The sequence below is a fragment of the Grus americana genome, chromosome 4, assembly GCF_028858705.1.
Source record: "Grus americana isolate bGruAme1 chromosome 4, bGruAme1.mat, whole genome shotgun sequence".
Taxonomy (NCBI): domain Eukaryota; kingdom Metazoa; phylum Chordata; class Aves; order Gruiformes; family Gruidae; genus Grus; species Grus americana.
The window spans coordinates 10702747-10722237 of record NC_072855.1 but is presented as its reverse complement, the minus strand read 5'-3'; the positions used below and the strand labels follow the sequence as shown (position 1 = coordinate 10722237).

The 19491-nt window shown below is 36.8% G+C and overlaps 1 protein-coding gene across 6 annotated transcripts in view; it reads right to left on the bottom strand.

Moving 5' to 3' along the window:
* RGS12 (regulator of G protein signaling 12) overlaps positions 1–19491 on the bottom strand; it is a 95224-nt gene that overhangs the window by 20370 nt on the left and 55363 nt on the right. For all 6 annotated transcript variants that reach the window (XM_054824731.1, XM_054824735.1, XM_054824730.1 and 3 more), the window contains 9 exons: positions 17945–18037; positions 16670–16813; positions 12214–12393; positions 10841–10994; positions 9522–9598; positions 7611–7811; positions 5431–5504; positions 2498–2624; positions 1464–1560 (listed from right to left, as the gene is read on the bottom strand). In XM_054824731.1, the coding sequence (XP_054680706.1) occupies positions 1464–1560; positions 2498–2624; positions 5431–5504; positions 7611–7811; positions 9522–9598; positions 10841–10994; positions 12214–12393; positions 16670–16813; positions 17945–18037 (1147 nt within the window). The remainder of the gene's footprint in view (positions 1–1463; positions 1561–2497; positions 2625–5430; positions 5505–7610; positions 7812–9521; positions 9599–10840; positions 10995–12213; positions 12394–16669; positions 16814–17944; positions 18038–19491) is intronic.

Sequence of the window (19491 nt, the reverse complement as noted above, 5' to 3'; positions counted from 1 at the left end):
TTTAAGTGACAATGATGCACAAAACAGATTTTTTTGCTTTAAAATTTCTCAAAGATGTACACAGAAAATAAAGAGGCAGCACAGTTGATATCTCTGATACTTTTCAGTCAAAACCTACCATAATCTCCTTCTTCAAATTTTCCTAATCTGGCAATACTTTTAAAGTTTAAAGATGATGCAGTTTCATTTAAGTTCTCCTGAATTTTCAGTTAATTTAGATCAAATAGCTTTTAAAATCTCATCTAATAATTCAGTTTTTAATTCTCAAATTTAAAATTTAAGTAAGGAAAAAAAAATCAGCAGAAAAGACCGTTGAAAGGTCATGTTGAATCTTTTCCAACCTGTTTTGTGCATCAACTGTTTTTTAGACATTGCCATATCCTCCTTGTCTACTTCTAAGTAACCAAGTGGCTCCTTCAAATTACATCTGCCTACAACAAATACACTAATCGAAGACTGAACTGCAAACACAGAATCATGGCTCTTTTTCACTGGTATATTGCCACAGAATGAGCCCGCTGCTAGAATGATCCTCTATGATTTAGGCTTTTATAGCAGCTAGCAGCACATAGGATTACAGTTTTACTTGTAATACTTAAACTAATTATCTGTGAGAGTATTTAGATTTATATCTTTTTTCAAAATGACAATTGGTTCCATTTCCTATAAAAATGGCAAATGTGATTCTCCTCAATAAATACCTCCATCTTTATTCTCCTAGTTCTTCCTCAAAGAGGTTCTTCCTCAAAGAGGATCTCTGCTCTAAGTCAATTTAATTTAACCACATCTAATTTCATTTTTAAAACTAAGTGTTCTATATGTATAAAAAAGTCTCCTAATGAAACTGAACTTTTCCTCTCAAGGCTGCTTACATTAATCTGTATTAATTGTGCTAAAAGACTGTCAGCTGTTGAGTTGATCTATTTTTCAAATTATCTTGTCCAGGGAAATAAAAAATTACATCCTTTTTAGTATTGTCCAGAAATCATCGGTCAAAACTGGAGATGTAGGCTCTGCTACTTTCTCACATTAAAGGGGGTTGTCATAGCAGTATATATAGCAGCTGCACGACCTGCATCTGTTTTACTTCTACAGAAAGTTTCTTTAGAATTAATTGCCAAACTCACAGAAGTTATTTGGCATTTTATTCTCACTATTATTACTGGGCACTATGTCCCTAAATGTGTGTGCCGATGTATGCCTGAGTCCAAGTAGAATGTTCAAGTATTACTAGTGCAAAATGTCTTATAGCAACAGTAAAGTACTTGGTATCAACAAATGAATTTAATCTTCAATCTTTAGAAACTGCACTCTTTTTTAGTTAAAAAGAATATATACTCTATGTGACATATCCAAATCTATTCACATTTACCTCACCTTCGCATCAACAGAGGAAACTAACCAAAGCTAGGGTTTACAAAACTGACTTCACATCACAAATAAAAACTTTTATGTCAACTTACCTCTACCCTTTGTTGGCTCTTTTTCGTCTAGAACAACACGCTGACCATCCAGATTAGATATAGGGACACCAAGATCAAGTGGTTCCTGCTCACCATTCTAAAGTCGGATCACAGTTTGTATATAACAGAGAAAAAGCTGTTTTCAGAACAAGTTTATGCAGTCTGACATTTTTTGAAAGAAAATGAGGAAAGCATTTTTAAGTTTCAGTGTAGTCTCAATATATCTTTCTTCTACCATTCCAAAAATGTTTATTCCAGTTGTGTAAAACTACCTCGATTACAACGAGTGTAAGTCATTTATGTGAGGAGAATGGCATTTGGGGAAAAGAATCCAATTTGCAAGTATGCACAAATACTCCAGGACCATTAGTGTGCATGTTCGGCAAATCATATTTTTCAGAGGAAGTTTGAAGTTATTTTATATTCTAAATTTGATGTACTCTGGTTAATTTTGTAATTTTATTCAATGAGGTTATCTTTATACTAACATGTTTTTCAGTTATTTTAAAAACATGGACTGGTTCAGCCAAGACAGTATACATTCTAGAAATACCACAAAAGTAACTTTCCATTTCTTGATATTCCATCAAAACAGACTAGAGAAAATGCTAGCCAAGTGTTTAGTAGTAGAGAAGCTGAACCAGTCTGCTTCCACAGAAATTTTCTGCAAGGGGATTTGAAGCCACTTTCGTGATTCCCAGGATAATGGAACTATAGCTTTAACTAATCTCAGTCAACTTTTTCTGGATAATAATGGGAAAAGTTGAGCTCTGGAAGAAGCTAATTTCAGGCTCTGTTATTTAGGATGTTGGGTTTATTCTGAAGGAGACTATAAAACAGATGCAGACTAAAGCTTTGAGGTAGTTACTATTAAGCATAATGGTTATGACTACTATGCATTTTCATCTCAACACGTAGTTATAAATACAGATTTTAATGCCTAATTATAAGGATAGGAATAATTTCAGGCACTATCGTATGATCTTCTGCAGACAAAAAATATTGCAGCTTGAATTACATCAAAAGATACTTACTAGTCTTGCCACAAGTTCATTAAGATTTAAACCATATTTTGCAACCACAGGCCTTAAGACCTCTGTTACTGGTTTGGTGGGTTTAGCCTTCAAACCAACCGATCGATTGATTGGAACAAGATCCAGCCTGAAATATATCAATTGTAACATTAAGTACAAAATATTCCAATAAACAAAATGTACAAAATATAGAAAATCCAATCTACAGCAAAGTTATACTAGTTTACAGCTAGTGATCCTGAAACTTCACTAGCACAAACCTATCCTAACCTGAAGGTATAAAGCACTTTTAATACAAATAAAACTTCCACTGTTTCACTCGTCAGGGCTGAGTGAAGGCATGAGCCAACCTAATTGCATGGTGATCCTCAGACCAAGAAGATAATCCATAACACTTTCATCTTCACAGCGAGATTGCTCCAACCATTCTGGGCCAGGAGTGCTTCCAAGGTGACTCCATGCCTGTACTACAGCCTTGGATGCAACAAAAGTATTTCTTCCCACTTCCACAAGAGAGACTCACAATGTCCTATTCAATTACTTGAGATGGGCTTGGACAGGCATTTTTATTTTTAAGCCTAGGAACAAATACAGTGGAGTTCCAGGTGATGCTGACTTCTGGCTAGATGCTACCACATCACAAAAAACTGCTGTAAGAGAAACTTATATGCAAAATCTGTAAAAGCAATTCAGTTGGAATGTAAAGGATAAAGACAGCCGTCTTCAGAGTATATTATGCAATTTTATGTAATTTCAACATAACAGCAAAAAAAAAAATGAAATAAGAATTTTTTTTAAAACCCAAACAACTATTCCATTTATGCCTACTTCCCTGCACAGAACTGTGCCTAGTTTGGGTTGGCATTTTTTTTTCAAATGCTCTTCATCTGTGCCCTGATTCCTCCATAACAGCCACATTTGAGTATAATGGCACTATAATACGAAAACAAGGGTAGGCTTATTACTAACAAAACTATCAGAAGAAACGTACATCATCAGAAGAAACAAAAATTATTAGTGATTTTGTCAGTCACGATTAAATGTAAACCTCATCTTTTCTCTCACACAAATTACTTAAATACAAGATGTTTAGTCTTATTGACTTTTCCCTGCCACAAGTAACCTGAATAACTGGAACTTTGTCTTTCCTATTTTCTTAGAATACAACAGCTACTAAATAGAAATGATCAACTTTAACCATTAACTGATAATTGACACAGAAGTGGCAGACATTCAGGTAACTGAGTATATCCATGTAGTATTTCTCTTATATCTGAAAATATTCCAAGTATTTGAGTATTTTTGCTTACGCAGTGTCTACCCACAGAAGGAATTACTGTAGAACATTTCTACATTTTAATTAACACACAAGTAACATATGGTACTGCCTACTTAAAATTCCTTTGTAATTTGGAAACTCAGACATCTCACACCTAATAAAAGACTGCTCAATCTCAATTTCAAAATTGAATATGCTATACCATATTCATTAAACTGAAGTACCCTTAAATAGAAACTAGCCCTACTTCCTAAAGAAAAGTAACATGAAGCCAAAATGAAGAATGCCTGACAAAATAAACTTTATTCAATTCAAAAGTGCAACTCAATACAGTAACAGGAACATTCTACTTCATTACTTTTTCCTGAAATAATTATTTCAGTGGTTTTCATAGCAGTAGTTTGGATTTTTAGAATTTAGCAACATTAGAACATTTTCTGGCTTTTTGGAAAAAAAATCAAAACAGCTGATTTGGAAAAAAATGTATAGTATAAAATAATATTATGTAATGCTAAATATATAACATACCAAATTATATTACACGCATATTAATAATACTATTATGGCATTGACTTGTTTATGATTCAGGGTTATAAATCTATGCTCAGATGAATCTATATTTATACAATTAGTCTTGCTGTAATCTGCCAGTTAGGCAGATAATTACAGATGTAACTGAATGGGAACATGTAATCAATAAATATATCCATTTAATCTTTAATCCTAAATGCAACAATAAAAAAAAAAAGCCTTTGACTAGGAGACTGGCAGTTCAATTTCCATCTCATTTTTGTGCTGCTTCAACCTACTAAACATATCTCTTCCTGATGTGGAAGGTCCCTTTGGCCTTGCAGATCTGTCCTAGATGCTTGTTCACAACTGCTTCAGCTCAAGCAGTTAGACATCGTAATAATATTTAAATGTCCCTAAACTGGAACACTGGCATCAAAATCCCACTTGTATCCAAGACAGCAATCCAGAAAGCTTCCTCTGGCAGCATTTAAAACTCACCAGGTGCTGCTCTACTCAGTTTGAAATGTTCCTGTAGGCCTCCCACTGATTCTTACCCTGTTTGTCCTCATCTGAATTACCTTTTAGAGGTACCCCAATCACACTATTACCTGTAGAGAAAGCACTTAGCAGCTGGCTCTAAATCTAGGGATTATCAGTGCCTAAACATGGGCAGGATATCTAACTTAGGCACTTGCGTAACTCAGAGAATCCCCATGCTAAACATGTATCTCTTACCTAAGTGTTATTGCAATCCGAAGGTGGACTTTTACTTTAATAGAAACTCAAATTGTGAGTGAACTGCAAGAGGTGGAAGTTAATCATTTTCAGTTACAAATATTAGGTCACCTTCCTTCTTCACATGAGACTCTGCTTGACACTAAGACCTATTTCTTCTAATGTGCCTGTACAATGAATGGGAACCTTCAATCCCCTAATGCTGGATGATCTAAGATGGGAACATCTAAAATGCTGCATTGCATGGCTAACTGGATTTTTTTACTGGATTCAGGCAAATTCTTTTCTGTATTAACTACTGTTTTACTGCACAGGTAACTGACAATACACTTTAGTGCACTTACAAAAAGTAAAATGGAATATGGGGTGGAAAATGCCAGAAAAAGATAGTATTTTTGACTCTTACCGAAATAAAGTGCGTTTTTCTAGACGTAGGTCCCGAGACTCCAGGATGCTACTGTCTTGGTGCAATACAAGTGGCTACAGAGCATGTCAGGAACAAAAGAAGAGAGCGCAAACTAATTTTAAAATATGCAAAAAAGAACAGCTAAGTGCTTAAAAGTTTTTTTCACATAACTCAAAAAATTATTAATATAGGTTGTATGCATGCTAGTGGATATTCAATATGCAACATGATTAAGTGTCTTTTATTTTGGCTAGTTGTGAGACAATGATCAAACTTCAGCTTCCACTGGAGTCAGCAAGTGTATGGGGTTTGCATGGCAAGGTTTTGGTAGCGGGGAGGGCTACAGGGGTGGCTTCTGTGAGAAGCTGCCAGAAGCTTCCCCCATGTCCAATAAAGCCAATGCCAGCCGGCTCCAAGACGGACCTGCTGCTGACCAAGGCCGAGCCCATCAGCCATGGTGGTAGCACCTCTGGGATAACATCGTTAAGAAGGGGGAAAAAACAGCAGGAGCAATTGCAGCCAGGGAGAGGAATAAGAATTGTGAGAGGAACAACTCTGCAGACACCAAGGTCAGTGCAGAAGGAGGGGGAGGAGGTGCTCCAGGTGCCAGAGCAGAGATTCCCCTGCAGCCCGTGGTGAAGACCATGGTGAGGCAGGCTGTCCCCCTGCAGCCCATGGAGGATGATGGTGGAGCAGATATCCACCTGCAGCCTGTGGAGGACCCCATGCTGGAGCAGGTGGATTCTCTGAAGGAGGCTGTGACCCCATGGGAAGCCCACGCTGGAGCAAGCTCCTGGCAGGACCTGTGGCCCCATGGAGAGAGGAGCCCACGCCAGAGCAGGTTTGCTGGCAGGACTTGTGGCCCCATGGGGGACCCACGCTGGAGCAGTCTGCTCCTGAAGGTCTGCACCCCATAGAAGGGACCCAGGCTGGAGCAATTCGTGAAGAACTGCAGCCTGTGGGAAGGAGTCATGTTGGAGAAGTTGGTGGAGGACTGTCTCCTGTGGGAGGGACCCCACGCTGGAACAGGGGAGGAGTGTGAGGAGTCCTCCCCCTGAGGAGGAAGGAGAGGTAGAGACGACGTGTGATGAACTGACCACAACCCCCATTCCCCGTCCCCCCTGTGCCACTGGGGGGAGGAGGGAGAGAAATTGGGACTGAAGTTGAGCCTGAGAAGAAGGGAGGGGTGGAGGGAGATGTTTTTAAGATTTGGTTTTATTTCTCATTGCTCTACTCTGTTTTGCTTGGTAATAAATTAAAATAATTTTCCCAAGTTGAGCCTGTTTTGTCCATGACAGTAATTGGTGAGTGATCTCTCCCTGTCCTTATCTCGACCCAGGAGCCTTTCATTATATTTTCTCTCCCCTGTCCAGCTGAGGAGGGCAGTGACAGAGCCGCTTTGGGGGGCACCTGGCTTCCAGCCAGGGTCAAATCACCACAGCAAATACCCAGGAACTCAGTGTTTTAAAACAAGCCTAGGTCCTTCAACTTAAATAAATTATTACATAGAATGATGCATTAGAAAACACAGCAAGTTAACAGTCATTAAAAGATTTAAAAGAACAGGCACATAGCTATGCACATTCGTTGATTTTTGTCATTGTAATCATCTAGATTGATCAAAAGCACAAATTTAAGACAATAAATGTTTCACATCCAGAGCTTCTCTTTGAATTGGAGATACTTCTGTTGGAATAATAGCCATCACAGCACACCAACGTTGACTGCTCTATTGGAAATTTTCCTCAATATTAAAACACGTCCCTTCATTCTACCATTAATTTATCTCATTTCACCTTTGAACAACTGAATGTCATTATGTTTCTTTGCTTTAATGAAATACCATCTACCACAACACACTTCTTTGTGGATATTTTCAATTAAGTACAAGCTAACCATTCCCCTGAACCAACTACATGGACTAGATACCTAAATTAACTTCTTATTATAAGGAAATCCTTGTCATAAGCTCTCTTCTGCTTTCTGTAATGTAGATACCACAACTACAGTACTCCACCAGTTCTAGTTTCACCAAAAATCTCCTTCAATTAACTAGCATCGCCAATATAAAGCTATAAGTAGAACCAGAACATATATATTACTATTGAGAGAACAGAAAATTCCTTATTAGCAAGATGAGTATGAAAACACTTTAAAAAAAGCACAGGAATATGCAATACCTTATCACCCCCGACTAAAAAAAGGTCCACCGCAGCTATGTTAATGCCATGTTTCTCGCAGAGGCCAGATAGCACCTCTTTGATAGAGAATCCGGATTTAACAGCCATTTTGCTGGATGAACCATCCGGAAGATTTATACAGCAGTATTTGGGGGATTTCTCTTTATCTGGTACAAATGCAGGTAACCTTGAGGCTTCAGACTTGACAGGAGAAAGAAAGAAAGGTCAGCACCCAATGGGAAACTTAGGAATATGCATAAACTTTTAGAGTCTGTACAAATCAAACCAAGCCAAGAAGCATACTTTCTACTATGTTTACAGTTTAGAAATCCTTCCAAATATCAGATAAATTTAAATTCTGAAAAACACCATTTACATAAAGATAACAGCACTGCACAAATCTAAATGTATTTCAAGAACAGATGAAGCTTTAGACACTGAGTGTGCAAAACAGGTTACGAGATTCTCAAACGATAGAACTAGACTCCTAATCAAAAAGTGTAAGAAGTAAATAAAATCATGTTTAGCTTCCAAATAGTTAAGTGTCTATACTCAATAATGACCTGCTGATGTAAAAATTACCATTGGCACATTATGAATCAACATTTAAGCGATAAGGAATATCTTTCGACATCAGGTTCCTCAAAAAAAATTTCTTCTTCTTTTAACATAATCTGAATGCTACACATACAACTACACCACAGAGAAATTAAATTTTTAAAATAATTCACTTGATGGCCATGCTTTTTTTTGTATTAAAGAGAACAAAAAGTACAACGTTACGGCGTAAGGCTAAAGGGCACAGTATTAACCTTCATTCTACAGTAACAGTAGAACAGTAACACTACTATGAAATATCAAAAGTATATTTGAAAATTTTACAAAAAGCTCACTTATAACTTAAAAGGACACTACAAAAATACTGTTTTCCACAGTCTTTTAGGGTACTCATCGTGCTTTTTCTCTTCTCTAACTTGCTGCTTCTCATCCAAATCACTGTAAATTTCTGACTTAATCAGTTAAGTAAGAATTTCTGCAACAGAAATAAAAATGACTGCCATGCTTGCTTCCGTGATCAATATTTGTAGCACAGGCAAAATTACAGAGTTGCTAAAATCTAGTCTACTACAGGGATATTAAGACTACAAAAAAAACTTTTAAAAATTTCCTTTTTCATATTGCTCCTTCATATAAATGCAGTTTAAATAAATTTAAAGTATTACATATATGTTCTATTATTAATACTGTTTTAATTTTGCATTTCATTAGTATTACACTGCGAAGGTAGAACTTGATGGTTAGCAATCACAGCGTCTTCAGTCATTATTTTCCTACATACTATGACAAAATCAGTGCTTGCAATGAAATTCCCTCCCTCTCTTTTCTCAGATTTTAGGAGTAGGGTAAAGTAATAATGGCATGAAGAAAAACTCATAACTTCAAAAGAAATGGAGAGGAAGGAAGCACAACAGACACTGGTACCACAGCAATCAGCCTAACACAACTTGCATACAGGTCAAGCAGATGGAAAGCTTTAACATGTGGTTGTTCAGAACAGAATCTCAAAGCTCCGGTAGGTGGAAAAAGCTGTTTATAGAGAGTTGCAGTAGCTCTCTTTGAAAGGCAAACTTTTATTCTGGAAGTTTGCTGGTGCCTGAAGTGAAGACAGACAAGGTGCAAAGGATATCTTTCTGTTACAAGGACAAAATAAGCCGCAATATACGAACACCACCTCTGTTACGTTTCTAGTATTCTAAAATTGCTTAATATTACATCTTGCCCTCTAACTGTATCACTTAAAGACCCTTTCTCAAAGTAACACTTCAAACAAATGACTTCACACTACTTAGAAGATTAATAATTCACTGTTTTCACTGCTTCCCCACTTCATTATTAAGAACTGGCCATTACCAAGTCAAGACTAGCGGTTGATGACATGGAGCCTTGTGATTCCCGTCTATATGATAATCCATTGGACTGAATAGAATCTGTTTGTGGAAAGAATCAGCAATCAGTAAAAAAGGCTTATTTTTATTATTTATTATAATACAGAAAGTTATTTCAAATATTAGCTCCTGTGGTCAGAAAAATAATTTTATAGATTAAAGGAAAAAACATCAAATCTTCATAATGTACATTGAAGCACGGAAAACTGAAACAATATTTGGTCAAGTATATCTTAGTTATGTAACTCTTGAAAAACCCCACTTGCTTTTATATTTTAAAAAAAAAACGTAAAACAATTCTTTTTTTATCTTAAAATGCTTTTAAAAAATTAAAAATTATTCTACCTCTTCAGATATATTCAAGGGAGATAAATATTTTTCAAAGTGCAAGTATGGTGTTAGAAAACTAAAATCTAAGACAATCACTAGTCACTTTCAGAAGTCTAAGTCTATAATCTTAGCAAATGCCTCTGATGTCTTTTCACATATGAGTATAATGAGAACACTTAAACTATCCATATGATCAGACATCTTGTGGGTCTGGGCCTTTACTAGAAAATAGAGAAGAAGAAACCACAGTAACAATATGATCCGAGTTTGGTGATTCGGTGGAATTTCTCTGTTATTTTTAACCCAATGGAACGAGTTAATACAAAACTCTTCCTCTAGAGGCCATGTACATGTGCTTTCATAGGGGAACTCTTCCTTAAACTCTCAAAACCAGTTAAATAACAAAACAGCACACTACAAGGGTTTTCACAATTCTGAATCTTCTTTTTTCATTTTAGTCAGGAAAGGTGGACACAGGTAGTGAGTATGTTCAAAAGTGAACATACCTGTGTGGTACTAATAAAAGAAAGGAAGGTAGGATAATGCAGATGAAGGAATTTGTACACAGCTGTAACTACAGCACTATTTGCATGTACAGCTCCAGAACGTCTCTATAAGTGTTGAAATTATCTTACTATAAAAATAGTAGCTGTCTGCTTGAAAAAGCAATTGCCAGCACACAGAAATGCAGAGTCTACTGGAAAGCAGGAAAAAAAAGTCTCTTGGAAGTCAATAAAACCAAATTTAAATATTTTCATACTTTCATCTATTGATTTGTACATCTGCTTCCAAAAGCCTCCCAGTGATATTAACCACACTACAGCCTTCTGACCTGACAGTTTCTTTTCCTTCTGTCACGCCCAAGGATGCACTTAGATGCAAACTAAACACGATGAGGTTAGTCACATCTATTGCTGAAACAACTTTGCAACAAAGTGGAATGCGAATACTCACCATTTGGATAATCGCCATTTTCTTTTCTCTTCTGTGATTTTCCCAAACTCTTACTTCTTGACCATGAGAAAAATGTTCCCCTTTTTTTCTTCTCAGTGTCCTCCTCTCCTGACTCTTCATTTAAAGATCTTCCTGACTTGGATTTACCACTTAACTATCACCAAAACACAATTAAATAATTGGTTGGATGACAGTTGTACGTATATTATCTAAAATAAACCTTCCTACATTTCATCCCAAAGTGAGAGTATGATGGTCAGGTTAGCTTTGCTTTACCCCACTCACAAGTGTGTATGCCAGCATCCCTCCCAGTAGCAATCAAAAAAAATCCCAACCTAGTGGAAACAAGAAATAGATAGATGGAAATATGCTGCTTGGTAAGGAGCACAAAACTGTAGCTGAAAACAAGCCACAGAGAGCTCCTGCAAACATGAAAGAACTCTCCACAGCTCACTCGCAATGCCCAAGTTAACGTGGAAAGGCCATCTGCCTCGCTTTTAAAACACAGAATTTCATTTTGATATTTCAGGTATTTTTCCCAGGCTAGGCTTGATCATGAACTGCATTTAAAGACAATGACAAAGCATTGTTTACCATTTACAAGTATAATCGAAGTATTTATTAGTGCTGAAGAATACAAACATCAGGAATGTTTGATATTAAACTAAACTTGCTTTTAACCAGCTACTATTCTTCTTAGATTACTAGCGTATTCCTTAAAATGCTACTTCTAAAAAAGTTCCTAGTCATAAAAATACATAATAGCAGATGAGCTGTATAGTGATTGACATGAAAAATGCAAAGTCATGGTTTACCCATACAGTTATGTAACACTATGTTGGTATTATCTACATGAAGAAAAAATGAATTCTAAATAACATTAGGAGATCAGTAAGACTACTGGTCTAATTTTTAAGAAACTGTATCTGTTTTACACAGAATTATCTTAGTTCAGTAGGGGCTATGAAATTAAAAAAACTATCCTTTGCAAAGATGAATTAGATTAGGTTAAGCCTTCTCCAATAACTTCTGATAAAAAGTCTGCTCTCAGCAAAGGTTAAAATATCACACCTTAATTCCAATATTCAATCAAAATAGGCTTCTGAACTGATGCATTAAAATAATCTTTTTTTATCTGTACACACATATTTAAATAATAACAAAGATTTAAAATTATATTCAGGAAGTCAATAGCTAGAAAACTGATTCAAAGGTATGGATTAAAAAAAAAAAGTCTTTTCATGAGTACATAAAGATTTTGTAATTATATTTGCCAGCACCACTTTGTTTTTTATATATTATCTTTGATCTAAAGAACTTGAAAAACATTATGTAAGAACATAGTTTTCAGATAACAACAATACAAAGGTAACCTTTTTTGGTGTTGAGATATTGGACTTCTCTGAACTGATGCTGTGTTTAGAAGTGGGGCTGCTGGGAACACGCTGAGGATCAGGAAGAGGACGACCTTCTACTTCAGCTAAGATGCATTCTTGGTAAAGGGGGGATTTGAGAAAGCGAGTATAGCTATCAAACTTCATCAAGTTAAATATCTGAAATTAAAATGCAATGGATAATGGTTACAATAAGCTTAAATAACACATCAAGAAAACTGAAGCTATTTTGCAACAGCCAACTCCCACAAAATTTAGGACATTTACCTGTAAACAGCAGTAGGCATGACTTTGTCTAGACCTGGTTAAAACTACCGCACCAATTTAAAGTGAAACATAAGTTGATCTATTCCCTTAGCACAGGTTGAGAAAAATGCTATGATTTGTGCAAAGTGTATGAGAAGCTGAGATGACGTAAAGTCTTGACAACACCATCCTCATAGCCATCTTTTACTCCATTTATGCTTTTGTACATTCTATGTGAAGTGCGGAGCAAGCTAGCTATTTTAAATATTTTTTAAAGATTATTACATCAGTATTACATGCGGTGTGTTTTATGGTAGCTGTGAACAAGAAAAAAGTTTATGGTCTAAAACTCAGGAATATGATATAAACACACTATGCAATAGTACACAATGATACAAGATACACAAGGTTAATTACTGACACAGGGAGGAACAGAGAGTCCTTTACAGTATTATGTAATGTTCATGTGCCCAATCATAAGGAAAAAAAGAAAAAAATCAGTATCTTTGGAAGAGTCAATAATCAAGGTGCTGTAAAATCAAGACCTTGAAAAAGAACAGTATACATAGAAGGCTGCTCTAGGCAAGACAAAGATTTATCTTTAACTACACCAGAAGGAAGCAGCTCTATGCCAGGCCTGGAGCAAATGTCTGAGGCTAATTTAGCCGAAGCTAAATTTACAAAAGTAAAGGAAGGTAAGTTTTTTCTTAAATGCTAAACAACCTTTGAATTTCTTGTTCCATTTTTGCAAACCTGTAGTTTTACCTTTGCATCCTCTCCAGTGATTCACTTGATCTGAAAAAGCAGTACAAATGCTGCCTTCTTTGGACATGACAAACTCCCTACCAGCAAAGAACAGTATGTGCCACCCAACTGGTTATGGCATTCCCAAGAGTCTACAAGGAAGCACATCACTAAGCCACAGTGGTCCAGTAGCAGATGGAAACAATTTTTCAGAATGTGCAGAGACACCCTTCTCAACAAGCATTAGCCCAAAGCTTTTCTGGCAAACAGCAAGATGCTGCAGTGTCACAGAAACCTAATTCAAACTGAATGCCGACTTCTACATTCTTGCCTTCCCCCCATATATTCCCATTCCCTCTTAGGTGCTGTCATGTTAGTTCAGCCTTCTAACAAACCATTTTCCACGTGGTAAACTATGGAAAAAATACTTTTGTATATTTTGTACACTTTTGCCATCTTAACATGCTGAAACAGCTCAGCGCAAAGACTAAAGTGCCCTCAATGAAAAGCTGCTCACAAGGGGGAATCTCTCTCTCACGCTATGAAAAATACAATCTTTCTCTGACCACGGGTACGTACACAGGCAAAATTCAAAAAGGCAACTAGTTTCAGAGCACACGTAGTCTTCAGGCCAAGGCTCAACAAATTATTTAGTGTACACAATGCACATAGCTTTGTTGAACTCAAAGAATAATACTGTGGTGTATTGCCAAAACAGCGTAAGATAGAGGAGCAATTACAAGAAATCAAAATGCCTCGACCTCAAGGACTCCCAGATACACTGCTGATACAAGGTTATCGGGCAAAATGGTTTTAAGTGCAGTCTGCAAACACCAACACAGATGCAAAAACCAAGCTGAGAAATACAAAATACTTCACCTGTCCTTGAGGTTTTTAAGAAAATGAAACTTAAAGAAGTTACACTCCTCAACAAATCACACTATTTTAAGCTAAATGCAATTTGTGCTCCAAAATATAAGACACGATTCTACAGCAAAGCTATGGATCAGTAATGCCTTAAATGTAATACAGATACATGATGAAAACCAAAGCTTTTCAGAGTTGCTTCCTGTCACAGAATCTGGCACCAAAAGCAGATAAAATTGTTATTCCATGCAAGGTAGGAAGAATAAAGGAAAATATTACAGACAACTAAGAGACACAAGCAAAGTTACTGCAAATTAAATATACTTAATACAGCAAAAACATTCCAACCTTTTAACTTTGCTGGACAGGGTGATGACAGCTTAACTAATTTACCTTGAGCTGATCATCATCTGCCCTACTATGTTGCTAGCCCACACTACATCCCAAATTTCCTATATTTGGCATTATTATCATATTAATTTACACATGTCAATGACTTACACTTATTTGGAAAAATCTAGCAGATGCTATTTCTCGTTCTTAAAAAGGAGGAAGAGAAATATAGCTTATAAAAGCATAATTTGAACTTTACACATAAACCAGGGTAGAAAAAAAAACCCTTACATCCATTTTTACAACTCTACATGAAGTAACTGATATTTTATTCTTATTTTAGGATCTTCAAGTGACCTACACCGGCTTGCATCCAGAAACACTCAAAACAATGAAACCTTAACTAGCTATTTTGGCTGCATCCACACTGTCATATTACAACACCTCTAACAACAGGCTCAAGGGCAAATTTGTCAGGCTATGGACAGAAAGCAACTTCCAGCAGCATTCCCAACAGGCAGTGCTTGAGAGCCAACGGCCTCGGCAGTGCCTTCTAAGCCACTTCTGCAACTCCACTGCAGCCTTACAGCACCACTCCCTATTCCCCAGCATCAGATAACACCTATCCGACCACCACTTATCCACCACTGATCAGCACCCTTGCACTCTATGCTCAGTGCTGAAATCTAAAAAAAATCTCATGGAAGACCCCAAACACAGAGCCTTTGCATTATTAAGATGGTGTCACCACCCCGAGCTGAACTTCGGAAGTCTGTAGGTGTGTTGTAATAACGACACATACCTACAGTTCTGTGTTCCTAAGGTCATGCCACCCATTAGGACCACAAACTGACCTACTGCAGAACCACCACTTAGTGAAATCAAGATATTAAGGGCCATCAAGGCAGTTGATTACCCAGCACCAACCTCAGCCAGGCAACACATCATTAATACCTCAGACAGCACACCTTGCTCCAAGGCTGCTTACTTTGGCAGAAGTAACTCTCATCCTGCTTCACCTCATTTTTCAGTGGGAAGAACGGGCCTGGCTGAGGGATCTGACAGGAGAACTACAGAGGGATTGATAATTTGAGAGAAGCAGGTCAGGTCCAGTCAGGCCACATGGCTGGGATTAGACCCACAGCAGCACTTCAGCATTTTCTCCCACCTTACGAGCCCTCCAACCTAAGGACACAGCATTTTCAAAGAAGGAAGAAAGCCTGCATCAGCCCAGCCACCAGACTCATAAGAACACCATCTGCTCCACCAAACAACTGGGAGAGGACGAAGAGGACTTCAGGCATGGGCTCCACAAAGCCAAGATGAGGAATGCATGAAAAAAAATCTCAGGGAAGATGATGGCTGGTAATCCCCACAGAAGCCTCAGGTGCACAGGGGGGCAGCTGTAACGCTAGAAGCTACCAGACGAGCAGTTAGACCTACCTTTCTATCTCCACTTCGCAGATGGAGGAAGACCCTATACCCAGCTGCTCTTCTGCTCCAAAAGCATACAATCTGAGGTTGCACTAAGACTGTGACCCGCTTCCTTTATGCAATTAAAGCTATATCCTTGACTTCGAAACAACATGATCTTAAAATTATTTCTACTAATAAATTATTAGGGTTGGAGTTACCAAAGAGATTACTTAAGAGAAAAAAGAAGAAACTTAAATTCTACAGAAAATGTGAAATGTATCCTGTCATTACATAACTGTTCTGAACATCAAAAATTATTTAAAATGCATCCACTTCAGAGGTCTTCAGATACCAACAGTTTTAACAAGCTCTTTGACAGTTCTATAAATCACAAGGGAAGGACACCTACAATACAACAGACATATTTTACAAACCACTTTAACCAAAATCAGACACTATCTGTGTACACAATTGTCCACTGAAGAAAAGAATAAGCAACCATATGCAAACACCATATGCAATGTTGTTGCACCAAATGGCATTATTTACTTGCACTAAACCTTCATTTCAATAATGGGATTTTTCAGATTATTTTTTAGTTAATATTGATTTTCCACACATATGCAAATGTACAGAAAAACAGTCAAGCAGCATTCCATTATACAGCCTCTTTCTATTCTGCTAATAGAATCTGTATGATCTTGACTTCTCTGGTTTTTTATGCACAGTAAAGCATACAGCACATGAAACTACTTTTAGATATTTTAAAGCACTTCAGAGGAAAACACAATAGACATAAATGTACAACAGTCATGTTTTCTATGGTTACCTGAAGTTGCTGTTCCTTGAACATATCTGGATGTGGAGAATTGAGAATATCATCTGCCAACTGTGCCTGGCTATCAATATTAACTGGAGTTGTAGCTTTGCTACACAAGAACTTACTGAAGATCTCTCGAGCTCTGTAAGAAAGCTACAGAAAATAAATGCTAAATGTATGTTTGCTTTGCAAACGTATTTTTATACAGGTATTTTTTACACTGATATATTCCCCACAAAAATATACAGCCACTCCAGTTTCCTTAATATATAAGCATTTTTCATTTAATAGCTTTTGTTAGTTTTAGGAATATAAATAGGGCTTTTCCTTTAAAATGACAAATATTCATCAGATATATCTTAAGCAGTAAAAGTTGCCATCAAAATAAAACTTAAAATAATCAAACTATGAAAATAATAAAGGTGAAATACATCAAATGCTGTCTTATGAAGGATAATCAATTTTTTTTAGATTTTAGACCTTTTACGTAACAGTTACTATTTAAATAAATATGCTTCAATTTCGAGAAGTCAGAAAAATGTAAACAGATATTTGAATATTTACTGTTAAAAATACTCATGCTCTATTTTTAACTTGTTTACTTTGAAAACCCCACATTCTGGAAATAATGAAAAAAACCCCACCAAACTGAGCTCAGAGCCCTTAAGTGAGGTGTTCAAAAAAATGCATTGTTCGAAGACCAAAAAAAGTGGGGAAAAAACCTCAACGGTCCACAAAAGATCAAAGGAGAACTTGGTAGATGAAACCATTTTCACAGTGTTCACCTGACTAGATTTGGCTGTGGTGTAGACAGAAGCATTGCCAACCAGCACAAAATTCAAAATTCACCAAAACTGCCTGACCAAAGTAGGACTATCCTAAAAGAATGAGATGCGGATTTTCATGATTTGTGAAGAAACATGACTACGCTTACAGCAGCAGATATATCTAAGTTAGTTATAAACACATTATCATGACTAGTGGAGGCAGCCTAGCTGAAAGAGCCCAAGAGAGGCTAATTTTCACTTCTCCTTGACAGGTTCCATTAATTTGCTCTGCACTGCGTTGCACTGGGCTGCAGCCAACCATTTTTCAACATCCAGTATACCTTAGCTTATTTTTACAGAGCTACCTCTGCACTTCACTGCAGCCTAAATATATCCAACATCTTAAACTGAAGTCACAGTACAAAGGCCACACATAGCTCCAACAATTTCAATAATCTTGAAGAAGTAACAATTTTTAGTAAGCACCACCATATATTGAAATATAACATTGACCCACCTCTTTTTTATCATGTGCAGGTACATGGTTAAAATATTCACAGGCCTGCCAAAATAAAATATTTTCTTCACTAAATTCTTTCCGTAGAAATTCCTAGGGGAAAAATAAACAAATAAATAAATGTCTCAAAGAAAAGAAGTTACTTGCCATTTCAAACAACTTATTTATAATGCTTGATAAGAATGTTAAAGTTTGCATAATGGTAACATTTCATTCAGTCTCACAGTCCAGTTTTCTTCTACAGTAAAAATCAATGCCAATATATGCCTAGTGCTTCTCCTCTTTCTCATTTCTTTCTAAACATATACAATCAATAAGAATCCATCAAGTTACAATCAAATCATTTGCATATACAAAGATGAAATTTGAAACTTTGTGTTAAGCAGTGCATAAATTAGTGAATAAACTTCTAATAAAAATTTAAATTATTTATAACTACATTTAAAAAATTACACTGTAAACCAGCTGTCTTTAATTGCAGTTCAACTGCAAATCTAATAGAGTAGATGTTTATCAAGTAGTGCCCGTAATCAATTCCGTATTCATTACAGAGTCTTTCTGCATCACATGGCAACTACAAAAAATCGTTTATCACTGCTTGCTGATGTGGTTACATGGGTTCTCCTTGGAAAATGCATTCTTAGAAAAAACATAATCTCCCAGTACAACATGCAATAATCAGGACATTCATATTATAGCATCCAAAGGTCCAAGTGAAGACTGGGACCCCATTTACTTGGGAAATTGTACAACCAAAAACTGTCCCCGATTCAAATCTGTATCATTCAATATTCTCTCAGCACACATTTCTTGAAAGCATTTTAACCTTTGGGGGGTGGGGAGATATAAAAAAAATTAACTTGGTACTCTAGAAAAAATTATCTAGGCATTCATGTAATCAGAAAAATGCTTGTTTACACTTTAGAGTATCAGTGTTTAACTGGAAATTTTATTTTAAGTCAGCCCACAAGCCACAACCTTCACTCAAGTGTCACACTGGTATCGCTCAAGCTTCCCTAACATACAAGGCAGTCTCAGAAAGCGCTGCAGGAGGAATCTTAAAAACTTAAAACTTAACTTTATTTGTGCTTTTAAGATTTACATAGAGTTTAGGGAGTCCAACTGCAAGAAAGCAATTGAGAGAAACTACAATGCAGGCAGTCTAAATCTACCAGCAAGCTCTCAATTTAAAAGTTCTTCAGATACCTAACCTGAGACACCAAATGTATAAAACACAGGTATAAAAGAGTAGTCAGGGGACATTTCTGCATTTTACATGTAGTTACACACTGAAGGAGAATCAAATTAGTGAGCAGGAACTGGAACCCAACTGCCTACTTCCCTACTCAGTGCCTTCACCAGCAATATACAGTCAATCTTGGGCTGGCTTGCTTTCTGGCCTCATGATTTGGGCACAGCTGGCTGCACAACAATTCAGCTTCATTAGAAAGACCGAGTGATGCCTCAGTTGGACCATGATGCCACCTTGCAGTGTCACACACGGCTGGGAAGCTGGAGAAGCTGGTTTGAACCACTTGAGGAAGGAA